General features: G+C 63.7%; 3 protein-coding genes across 3 annotated transcripts in view; 1 reads left to right on the forward strand and 2 right to left on the reverse strand.

Moving 5' to 3' along the window:
- RDH5 (retinol dehydrogenase 5) overlaps positions 1–2,818 on the reverse strand; it is a 9,010-nt gene extending 6,192 nt beyond the window's left edge. The window contains 2 exon segments of the mRNA XM_041409960.1: positions 46–364; positions 2,798–2,818. Coding sequence (XP_041265894.1) covers positions 46–361 — 316 coding nt within the window. The 5' untranslated portion in view covers positions 362–364; positions 2,798–2,818.
- Positions 2,819–4,404: 1,586 nt separating this feature from the next.
- BLOC1S1 (biogenesis of lysosomal organelles complex 1 subunit 1) lies at positions 4,405–7,144 on the reverse strand. The gene is made up of 4 exons (XM_041409955.1): positions 7,011–7,144; positions 6,636–6,708; positions 5,841–5,973; positions 4,405–4,766 (listed from the first exon to the last, which is right to left on the reverse strand). The coding sequence occupies exons 1-4, from the start codon at positions 7,069–7,071 to the stop codon at positions 4,656–4,658; spliced, it is 378 nt and encodes a 125-aa protein (XP_041265889.1). The 5' UTR covers positions 7,072–7,144; the 3' UTR covers positions 4,405–4,655.
- A 3,890-nt stretch (positions 7,145–11,034) lies between these two features.
- ITGA7 (integrin subunit alpha 7) overlaps positions 11,035–11,585 on the forward strand; it is a 22,440-nt gene continuing 21,889 nt past the window's right edge. Inside the window, exon 1 of the mRNA XM_041409964.1 lies at positions 11,035–11,453. Coding sequence (XP_041265898.1) covers positions 11,074–11,453 — 380 coding nt within the window. The 5' untranslated portion in view covers positions 11,035–11,073. The remainder of the gene's footprint in view (positions 11,454–11,585) is intronic.

Here is an 11,585-nt window from a genome sequence, read left to right on the forward strand (position 1 = left end):
CCCCCCATCCCAAGCCCCCAGCCCCTTTCCCCCTCCATCCCTCACCTTTGTCGCCCACCTCCCTCCGCACCCACTCGGCGGCCCTGCGGATGCTGTCGGAGCAGGTGACGTCCAGCAGGGTGGTCCTGAGGTGTCCCCCGGCGCTGTCCCCGCGCAGGCTCTCGGCGCCCTGCGGGGTCAGGCAGGCGGCCAGCACGCGGTAGCCGCGCCGGGCCAGCCGCCGGGCCAGCAGGTTGCCGAAGCCGCTGTCGCAGCCCGTGATGAAGACGTGCTTGTCGCTCACCGTGGGCAGCGTGCGGCGGTCCCGCAGCAGCCAGCCCAGCGCCCAGGCCAGGGCCAGCAGCGCCAGGTGCAGCCACATGGCCTGTGGGGACAGCGACAGTGGGACACGGCCCTGTGCGACACACCCAGTGCCGCCAGTGCCACATGGCCTGCGGGGACAGCGACACGGCCCTGTGTGACCCTCACAGTGCCAGGTGCAGCCACATGGCCTGTGGGGACAGCGACAGTGGGACACGGCCCTGTGCGACACACCCAGTGCCGCCAGTGCCACATGGCCTGCGGGGACAGCGACACGGCCCTGTGTGACCCTCACAGTGCCAGGTGCAGCCACATGGCCTGTGGGGACAGCGACAGTGGGACACGGCCCTGTGCGACACACCCAGTGCCGCCAGTGCCACATGGCCTGCGGGGACAGCGACACGGCCCTGTGTGACCCTCACAGTGCCAGGTGCAGCCACATGGCCTGTGGGGACAGCGACAGTGGGACACGGCCCTGTGCGACACACCCAGTGCCGCCAGTGCCACATGGCCTGCGGGGACAGCGACACGGCCCTGTGTGACCCTCACAGTGCCAGGTGCAGCCACATGGCCTGTGGGGACAGCGACAGTGGGACACGGCCCTGTGCGACACACCCAGTGCCGCCAGTGCCACATGGCCTGCGGGGACAGCGACACGGCCCTGTGTGACCCTCACAGTGCCAGGTGCAGCCACATGGCCTGTGGGGACAGCGACAGTGGGACACGGCCCTGTGCGACACACCCAGTGCCGCCAGTGCCACATGGCCTGCGGGGACAGCGACACGGCCCTGTGTGACCCTCACAGTGCCAGGTGCAGCCACATGGCCTGTGGGGACAGCGACAGTGGGACACGGCCCTGTGCGACACACCCAGTGCCGCCAGTGCCACATGGCCTGCGGGGACAGCGACACGGCCCTGTGTGACCCTCACAGTGCCAGGTGCAGCCACATGGCCTGTGGGGACAGCGACAGTGGGACACGGCCCTGTGCGACACACCCAGTGCCGCCAGTGCCACATGGCCTGCGGGGACAGCGACACGGCCCTGTGTGACCCTCACAGTGCCAGGTGCAGCCACATGGCCTGTGGGGACAGCGACAGTGGGACACGGCCCTGTGCGACACACCCAGTGCCGCCAGTGCCACATGGCCTGCGGGGACAGCGACACGGCCCTGTGTGACCCTCACAGTGCCAGGTGCAGCCACATGGCCTGTGGGGACAGCGACAGTGGGACACGGCCCTGTGCGACACACCCAGTGCCGCCAGTGCCACATGGCCTGCGGGGACAGCGACACGGCCCTGTGTGACCCTCACAGTGCCAGGTGCAGCCACATGGCCTGTGGGGACAGCGACAGTGGGACACGGCCCTGTGCGACACACCCAGTGCCGCCAGTGCCACATGGCCTGCGGGGACAGCGACACGGCCCTGTGTGACCCTCACAGTGCCAGGTGCAGCCACATGGCCTGTGGGGACAGCGACAGTGGGACACGGCCCTGTGCGACACACCCAGTGCCGCCAGTGCCACATGGCCTGCGGGGACAGCGACACGGCCCTGTGTGACCCTCACAGTGCCAGGTGCAGCCACATGGCCTGTGGGGACAGCGACAGTGGGACACGGCCCTGTGTGACACACCCAGTGCCACCAATGCCACATGGCCTGTGGGGACAGCGACAGTGGGACACGGCCCTGTGTGACACACCCAGTGCCACCACTGCCACACGGCCTGCGGGGACAGCGACAGGGCCCTGTGTGACACACCCAGTGCCACCAGTGCCACATGGCCTGCGGGGACAGCGACAGTGGGACACGGCCCTGTGTGACCCTCACAGTGCCAGGTGCAGCCACATGGCCTGCGGGGACAGCGACACCACACTGTGTGACCCTCACAGTACCACCACTGCCACACAGCCTGCGGGGACAGCGACACCGCCCTGTGTGACACACCCAGTGCCACCTACAGCCACATGGCCTGTGTGACACACCCAGTGCCACCACTGCCAGGTGCAGCCACATGGCCTGGGGTGACAGGGACACTGGGACACCCGAGAGAGAGACCCCTGAGAGAGACCCCCACCCTGTGTGACCCTCCCACTGCCAGGTACAGCCACATGGCCTGGGGGTGACAGGGACAGTGGGACACCTGAGAGACCCCCACCCCGTGTGACCCTCCCAGTGCCACCAGTGCCAGCAGTGCCAGGTACAGCCACATGGCCTGGGGGTGACAGGGACAGTGGGACCCCCCCAGGACCCCCCGAGGGGCCCGCCGGGACCCGCAGCCCCCCGCCCTGCCCCGAGCCCGGGGGTCTCTCCCCCCGCGGACCGAGCGGTCACTCGGGACTGACCCGGGCCAGGCTCGGTCACTCGGGACTGCCCCGGGCTGGCCCCGCCTCCTGTGTCCCCAGGGGTGCCCGGGGGGTCCCCGCCCTCCCGGGGGGGTGGGCGCACCCCAAAGCCCCTCCCGGGGCGGGGACGAGCCCCCCGCGGGAGCCCAGCCCCACCTTGTCCCGGTCTGGCCCGGGCCGGCCCGGATTAACGGGGCCGTGCGTCACCGCCGGGCACGGGGGGGCTCCGGGGGGGTCCCCTCGGGCCCGTCCCCCCCCTGCCCGGGGCAGCGGCGACCCCCGGCACCCCCGAGACCCCCGGGGTGGGCCCCGCCCTGGCCGGGACCCCCAGGCCAGCTGCCCCCGCCAAGGGAGGGGACCCGCGGGGACCGTGTCCCCCCCCGGGCCCCGGGCCCCCCTGCAGGACCCCCACCGGGGCTCTGGGGGCTCGGGACCCCCACCGGGGGGGGGTTGGGGTGTCAGAACCCCCCCATTGCTGGTTTGGGGGTTGGACCCCCAAAGGGGCAGCAGGGACACCCCCGCCCACCCTCGGATTTGGGGGGGACACCCGAGATTTGTCCTGTGCCCCCCTCCAGGACCCCCACTGCGGGGGTTGGGGGTCTCAGGACCCCCCCCCCATTGTTGGTCTGGGGGTTTCACACCCCGGGGGGGGGACGGACCCCCAAAGGGGTGGGAGGGACCCCCAAATCCCCTCCTCGGATTAGGGGGGCACTGAGGAGGGGACACAAAGTGGGGGGGACACGCAGGGTCTGTCCTGTGTCCCCTGAACCCATTGGGGGGGGGTCGCGCCCCCCTCCTGCAGCCCCGTTTGGGGGGGCTGGGGGGTCTCAGGTCCCCCATTTTCTCCCCACCCTGGGATTTGAGGGTGACTCAGGACCCCCCCCCCATTGTTGGTCTGGGGGTTTCGCACCGCGGGGGTGGGAGGGACCCCCAAAGGGGTGGGAGGGACCCCCAAATCCCCTCCTCGGATTAGGGGGGCACTGAGGAGGGGACACAAAGTGGGGGGGACACGCAGGGTCTGTCCTGTGTCCCCTGAACCCATTGGGGGGGGGTCGCGCCCCCCTCCTGCAGCCCCGTTTGGGGGGGCTGGGGGGTCTCAGGTCCCCCATTTTCTCCCCACCCTGGGATTTGAGGGTGACCCCGGGGGTCTCTCCCGTGTCCCCAGAACCCCCCCCCACAACAGGAGACCCCCAGCACGGGGGGGTGCAGAGGGGGAGGGGTCCCCACAACCCCTCGGGGGACAGAGGGGGGGTCCCCACGTACCTGGGGGGGTCCCCACCTACCTGGGGGGGGGCAGAGGGGGGGTCCCCACGTCCCTCAGGGGGTCCCCACGTACCTGGGGTGCAGAGGGGGGGTCCCCACCTACCTGGGGGGTGCAAAGGGGGGGTCCCCACGTACCTCGGGGGGCAGAGGGGGGGTCCCTCGGGGGGCAGAGGGGGGGAAAATCACCCCAAAATGGGCCCTGACCCCCCCCGTGGGGGAAAATCCCCCCAAAATGGGCCCTGACCCCCCCCCCCGGGGGAAAATCACCCCAAAATGGGCCCTGCCCCCCCCACGAGGGAATGAAAGCCCTGCCACCCCCAGATCTGGGGGGAATCACCCCAAAATGGGCCCTGACCCCCCCCAGGGGAAAATCACCCCAAAATGGGCCCTGCCCCCCCCCCTTAGGGAATGAAATCCCTGCCAGCCCCGGATCAGGGCAGCCCCCCCCAGACCCAAAAAGGGCCCCTTTGTCCCCAATCAAAGCAGCCTCAGAGCCAGGGTAAGCGCTAAAGAGGATGAGGGGGCTTAGGGGGATTTGGGGGGGGGGCTGTGCCAGGGTCTGTGCCCGGCCTGACCCCCCCACACCCCCCGGGCCCCCCCCCTTATTCCACACCCCCCCCCTTAACCCATGGCTCCCAGCGCCGGGGGTGCCAAGGGCACCGAGGTGAGAGCCCCGGGACCTGGCGGTGCTGGGGGGGCTCCCGGGGGGTCTGGGGGCTCCCGGGGGCTCCCGGGGGGTCCCGGGGGTCCCTCAGGAGCAGGAGGGCTGCAGCTGCCCCTTGTAGACGTACTCGAGGGCCGTGGCGATGGTCCTCATGTCCAGCTCGATGCTCCTGGCCCAGTTCTCCACGTCCCCGATCTCCTGAGGCCGTGTGGGGAGGGGGCTTTTGGGGAGGGGGCTCACCCCGGGGGGTGTGTCACCCATCCCCTCCTGCTGAGACCCTCTGGGTGCTCCCTGGGACCCCTGAGACCCCCTGGGTGCTGCCCCAGACCCCCCTGGGTGCCCCTCGGGACCCCCTGGGTGCTGCCCAAGACGCCCAAGATGTTCCCCAAGACCCCCAAGATGTTCCCCAAGACCCCCTGGGTTCTGCCCAAGACCCCTTGGGTGTCCCTCAAGCCCCCCTGGGTGGTCCAAGACCCCCTAAGAGCTGCCCAAGACCCCCTGGGGACCCCTCAGGACCCCCTGGGTGCTGCCCAAGACCCCCTGGGTGCTGCTCAAACCCCCTGGGACCCCCTGGGTGCTCCCCAACCACTGCAGTGCAAACCCAGGGGCTGGAGGCTTCATCCCCCCCTCTGTTCATGGGTCTGGGGGCTTCATCCCCCACTCTGTTCATGGGTCTGGGGGCTTCATTTGCCATTCCCGTGGGCCTGGGGACTATATAATCCCCCAAAAAGGGTCTGGGGGCTTCATCCCCCTTTCCCTTCATGATCTGGAATCCACATGCTCCCCTATATGGGTCTGGGGGCTTCATCCCCCATTGACCTCCATTCGTGGGTCTGGGGGCTTCATTCCCTCCCCATGGATCTGGGGGCCACATCCCAACCCCAAATGGGTCTGGGGGCTTCGTCCCCCTTCCCTTCATAGTCTGGGATCCACTCAGGGGTGAGCCCGCTCTGGGCTGGGTTTGGGGGTGTATTTTTGGGTGGTTTTGGGGTGTATTTTGGGATGTGTTTGGGCTGGGTTTGGGGCTGTGTTTTTGGGGGTGAGCCCCCCGCTCTGGGCGGGGTTTTGGGGTGGTTTTGGGCTGGGTTTTGGGGGTGTCCCCACCTTGAGGGCCTGGTTGAAGCTCTCCCCCATGGCGATCCACTGGCCCCTCTGGGCTGGGATTGGGGCTGGGTTTGGGGCTGGGCTTGGGGCTGTGTTTTTGGAGGTGAGCCCCCCGCTCTGGGCGGGGTTTTGGGGTGGTTTTGGGCTGGGTTTTGGGGGTGTCCCCACCTTGAGGGCCTGGTTGAAGCTCTCCACCATGGCGATCCACTGGCCGGTCTGGCGGGCGAACTGCGCCGCCTGCACCTGCAGCGTCTTCACCTCCTGGTCCAGCTTGCGCTGGTTCACGTAGGCCTGGGCCACCCTGGGGGGGACACGGGGGGGACACGGGGGTCACACGGGGCTGGGGTCCCTGCCTGGCACCCCCCGAGTGACGGGGGAGCCCAAAAAAGGGAGGGGGTTTGGGGGAGGAAAAAGGAGAGGGAAGGGGTCTTTGGGGAGGCGGATTTGTGGGGCTGTAGGGTTGAGGGGAGGTGTCTGGGGGTCTCTGGGAAGGGGGAACCGTGGGGTTCTGTGGCGTTGGGGGTCTCGGGGGTGGGAGGTTTGCTGGGTCTGGGGTCCTCAGGAGGGGTACGAGGTTTGGGTGGGGGGTGGTCCCAGAAGGAATTTGGGGTCTCCAGGAGGGGTTTGGGGTCCCCAGGGGGGGTTTGGGGGCATGGTCCCATAAGGAATGGGGGTCCCGAGGGTCTCCAGGAGGGTTTGGGTGGGGTGTCCCCATAAGGAATGGGTGTCCCAGAGGGGTTTGGGGGGATGGTCCCATAAGGAATGGGGGGTCCCCAGTGGGGTATGGGGTCCCCAGTAGGGTTTGGGGGGGTGTCCCCGTAAGGAATGGGGGGTCCCCCCGGAGGTCCCCAGGAGGATTTTGGGGGGGATGGTCCCATAAGGAATGGGGGTCCCGGAGGTCCCCAGGAGGATTTTGGGGGGGTGTCCCCGTAAGGAACGGGGCTCGGGGGCGCCGGGGCTCACCCCACGTTCAGGTGATCCACCAAGGCCTCGGTGAGGCGGGTGGCGGCCGCGATGGCGTCCCTGCGGCGCCGCTCTGCGGGGGGACACGCGGGGACAGCGCCGTGAGGGGCGCCGCGACCCCCGCCCGGCCCGGCACACCGCGTGACGTCAGCATTATCCAGCGTGACGTCACCGAGCGGAGCCGTGACCTCACGGGCCTCCCTTCCCCCCCTCAGAGCCCTCAGGGCCCCTCAGGCTTCCCGCCCTTTCCCCCTCTTTTGACGGACAGCCGCGCCAGCCAATGGGGTGCCGCGCTGCGGTGATCGGCAGCTGCGGCAGCCAATGGGAGGCGGCGGGCGGGGTTCGTTGCCATGGGGACGGGGGGGCGTGGCTCACCCTGCAGCTCGCGCCGCTCGCTCTGGCGGGCCTGGTGCTCCTTCAGCAGCCGGGACAGCATGGCGGCCGCCGCCGCACGTGACCGCCCGCGCGCCCCGCCCCCTTCCACGGCGCGTCTGCGGCGCGTGACCGGGGAGAGCCACGTGATCCGGGGAGGGGCTATGGGGAGGTCCCTCCCAGCGCTCCCAGGGGTCCCGCGTTCCGGCCGCAGGAATTTGAGTGGGAGCCGCGGCCAAAAATAACCCGGGAGGGGTGAAAATAACCTGGGAAAGAGAAAATAACCCGGGGAAAAAAAATATAGAATAAAATAGAATAAAATAGAATGAAATAAATAAAATAAAATAAAATAAATAAAATAAAACTCGGGGAAAATTAAATAACCCGGGAAAAATAAAATAAAATAACCCGGGAAAAATGAAATATCCCGGGAAAAATAAAATAACCTGGAAAAAATTAAATAACCCAGGAAAAATAACCCGGGAAAATAAAATAAAATAAAATAAATAAAATAAAACTCGGGGAAAATTAAATAACCCGGGAAAAATAAAATAAAATAACCCGGGAAAATAAAATAAAATAAAATAAATAAAATAAAACTCGGGGAAAATTAAATAACCCGGGAAAAATAAAATAAAATAACCCGGGAAAATAAAATAACCTGGGAAAAATGAAATCACCTGGGAAAAGAAAAAAAGCCAGAAAAATAACCGGGGAATGGGGAAAAGTAAAATTTGAGATGCTCATCCTGAAATAAACCCCGAAAATAATCCCTGAAAATAAATCCCCAAAAATAAATCCTGACAATAAATCCTGAAAATAAACCCCCAAAAATAAACCCCTGAAAACAAATTCCAAAAATAAAATCCAAAAATAAAATTAAAATTAAAAATAAATAAAATTTAAAACCCTAAACCAAACCCCAGAAATAAACCCCAAAAATAAAAATAAAATTAAAATAAATAAAAATAAAAACCCCAAAAATAACCCCAGAAACAAACCCCAAAATTAAAATTAAAATTAAAATTAAAAATAAAATTAAGAGAAATAAAATCCCCAAATAAACCCCAAAAATAATAAAAAAATTAATTAAAAAACCCCAAAACAAACCCCAAAAATAAAACTGGGAAGAATTGGGATGGGGAAGGGGAAGGGGGGGTTTGGACCCCCCAAAATGCCCCCAAAAAGCGGGGGGGGAGGGGCCGGGCTGCTTCCCACGGACCCAAAAATCCCAAAAAATCCCCAAAAAAATCCCCAAAAATCCCCCGGGGGTTTTGAGAGAGGCTAAAAATAACCCGGGAGCTGGAAATGGAACAAAACGGAACAAAACGGAACAAAAATCCCATTGCCCGGCCAAAACCACTCCCTGGGATTTGGGGTCCCTGCCCAGGGCCTGGGATTTGGGGTCACTCTGGGATTTGGGGTCACTGCCCAGGGCCTGGGATTTGGGGTCACGCCCCAGGATTTGGGGTCACTCTGGGATTTGGGGTCACTNTAAAATCCAAAAGTAAAATTAAAATTAAAAATAAATAAAATTTAAAACCCCAAACCAAACCCCAGAAATAAACCCCAAAAATAAAAATAAAATTAAAATAAATAAAAATAAAAACCCCAAAAATAACCCCAGAAACAAACCCCAAAATTAAAATTAAAATTAAAATTAAAAATAAAATTAAGAGAAATAAAATCCCCAAATAAACCCCAAAAATAATAAAAAAATTAATTAAAAAACCCCAAAACAAACCCCAAAAATAAAACTGGGAAGAATTGGGATGGGGAAGGGGAAGGGGGGGTTTGGACCCCCCAAAATGCCCCCAAAAAGCGGGGGGGGAGGGGCCGGGCTGCTTCCCACGGACCCAAAAATCCCAAAAAATCCCAAAAAAAATCCCCAAAAATCCCCCGGGGGTTTTGAGAGAGGCTAAAAATAACCCGGGAGCTGGAAATGGAACAAAACGGAACAAAACGGAACAAAAATCCCATTGCCCGGCCAAAACCACTCCCTGGGATTTGGGGTCCCTGCCCAGGGCCTGGGATTTGGGGTCACGCCCCAGGATTTGGGGTCACTCTGGGATTTGGGGGCACCCTGGGGTTTGGGGTCACGCCCCAGGATTTGGGGTCACTCTGGGATTTGGGGGCACCCTGGGGTTTGGGGTCACGCCCCAGGATTTGGGGTCACTCTGGGATTTGGGGGCACCCTGGGGTTTGGGGTCACGCCCCAGGATTTGGGGTCACTCTGGGATTTGGGGGCACCCTGGGGTTTGGGGTCACGCCCCAGGATTTGGGGTCACTCTGGGATTTGGGGGCACCCTGGGGTTTGGGGTCACGCCCCAGGATTTGGGGTCACTCTGGGATTTGGGGGCACCCTGGGGTTTGGGGTCACGCCCCAGGATTTGGGGTCACTCTGGGATTTGGGGGCACCCTGGGGTTTGGGGTCACGCCCCAGGATTTGGGGTCACTCTGGGATTTGGGGGCACCCTGGGGTTTGGGGTCACGCCCCAGGATTTGGGGTCACTCTGGGATTTGGGGGCACCCTGGGGTTTGGGGTCACGCCCCAGGATTTGGGGTCACTCTGGGATTTGGGGGCACCCTGGGGTTTGGGGTCACGCCCCAGGATTTGGGGTCACTCTGGGATTTGGGGGCACCCTGGGGTTTGGGGTCACGCCCCAGGATTTGGGGTCACTCTGGGATTTGGGGGCACCCTGGGGTTTGGGGTCACGCCCCAGGATTTGGGGTCACTCTGGGATTTGGGGGCACCCTGGGGTTTGGGGTCACGCCCCAGGATTTGGGGTCACTCTGGGATTTGGGGGCACCCTGGGGTTTGGGGTCACGCCCCAGGATTTGGGGTCACTCTGGGATTTGGGGGCACCCTGGGGTTTGGGGTCACGCCCCAGGATTTGGGGTCACTCTGGGATTTGGGGTCAGTCCCTGGATTTGGGGTCACTCCTTGAATTTGGGGTCACTCTGGGATTTGGAGTCACGCCCCAGGATTTGGGGTCAGTGCCTGATTTTGGGGTCACTCTGGGATTTGGGGTCACTCCCTGGAATTGGGGTCGGTCCCTGGATTTGGGGTCACTCCTTGAGTTTGGGGTCACTCTGGGATTTGGGGTCAGTCCTGAGATTTTTGGGATCCGTCCCCAGTGCCAGGATCAATCCCTGAATTTGGGGTCCCTCACTGGGTTTGGGGTCACTCCGGAGATTTGCGGTCACTCTGGGATTTGGGGTCACTCGCTAGATTTGGGGTCACACGCCAAGATTTGGGGTCACTCCGGAGATTTGGGGTCACTCTGGGATTTGGGTTCAGTCCCTGGATTTGGGGTCACGCGCCAGGATTTGGGGTCACTCTGGGAATTGGGGTCACTCTGGAATTTGGGGTCACTCCCCAGGATTTGGGGTCACTCCAGGAATTTGGGGTCACTCCCTCCCTGGCTTTGGTGTCTCTCGCTGGCTTTGGGGTCACTCCCCGGTGCCGGGGTCAGTCCCCGGGATTTGGGGTCCCACCCCAGGATTTGGGGTCCCTCCCTGTCTGTGGGATCACCCCCCGCCCTACAGGGTCACTCCAGGAATTTGGGGTCACTCGCTGGATTTGGGGTCACTCCAGGGATTTGGGGTCACCCCCCGCCCTACAGGGTCACTCTGGGATTTGGGGTCCCTCCCCAGGATTTGGGGTCCCTCCCTGGCTGTGGGATCACCCCCCGCCCTACAGGGTCACTCCAGGAATTTGGGGTCCCTCCCTCCCTGGCTGTGGTGTCACTCCGGGATTTGGGGTCCCTCCCTGGGTTTGGGGTCCCTCCCTGGCTGTGGGGTCACTCCAGGAATTTGGGGTCACTCCCCAGGATTTGGGGTCACTCCAGGAATTTGGGGTCCCTCCCTCCCTGGCTGTAGTGTCACTCCGGGATTTGGGGTCCCCCCCCGGGATTTGGGGTTCCCCCCCCCGCCCTCCGTGTCCCCTCCCCCCGCCGGGCCGGGCTCTCCGGGGTCTCCCCGGTTCCGCGGGCGGGGCCGGGGCGGAGCCGCCCCCGGGAGCTCCGGGGCTCCTCCCGCGGGCGGCGGCACCGGCAGCGCCGGGATGGCGAGCGGGGGCTGCGGGGGGCGGCCGGGGCTGCGCCGGGGACCACCGGGGCTCTGCCGGGGACCACCGGGGCTGTCCCGGTGGCTACCGTGGGTGTCCCTGTGGCTACCGGGGCTCTGCCGGTGGCTACCGGGACTGTCTCGGGGGCTAACGGGGCTGTCTCGGGGGCTACCGGGGCTGTCCCTGTGGCTACCGGCGCTGTCCCTGTGGCTACCGTGGGTGTCCCTGTGGCTACCGGCGCTGTCCCCGTGGCCACCGGCGGCCGCCGCGTTCAACCTGGACGGGAGCAGCCCGGTGCTGAAGGACGGCGAGCGGGGCAGCCTCTTCGGGGCGGCCGTGGCGCTGCACCGGCAGCTGAGCCCCGAGCCCCGGGCGTGGTGAGCGGGGAACCGGGGGGGACGCGACCCCCGGGCTGGGCAGGGACGGGGACCCCCGGGAATGGGGGGAGAGGGGAGCGGAGCTGGGAGCGCCGGGGTGGGGAGGGGTCCTGCTGAGGGGGTCTGGGGGAT

The sequence above is a fragment of the Onychostruthus taczanowskii genome, unplaced genomic scaffold, assembly GCF_017590055.1.
Source record: "Onychostruthus taczanowskii isolate IOZ18803 unplaced genomic scaffold, ASM1759005v1 scaffold316, whole genome shotgun sequence".
NCBI classification, from domain to species: Eukaryota; Metazoa; Chordata; class Aves; order Passeriformes; family Passeridae; genus Onychostruthus; species Onychostruthus taczanowskii.

What these genes read in the sequence shown, in the direction of transcription:
- BLOC1S1 (XM_041409955.1), bottom strand. Translation starts at nt 7,071, where the DNA reads ATGCTGTCCCGGCTGCTGAAGGAGCACCAGGCCCGCCAGAGCGAGCGG. An exon ending in CGAGCGGCGCGAGCTGCAGG is followed by an intron (nt 6,709 to 7,010) that starts GTGAGCCACGCC and finishes GTCCCCCCGCAG; the next exon opens with AGCGGCGCCGCAGGGACGCC. An exon ending in GTGGATCACCTGAACGTGGG is followed by an intron (nt 5,974 to 6,635) that starts GTGAGCCCCGGC and finishes TGTCCCCCCCAG; the next exon opens with GGTGGCCCAGGCCTACGTGA.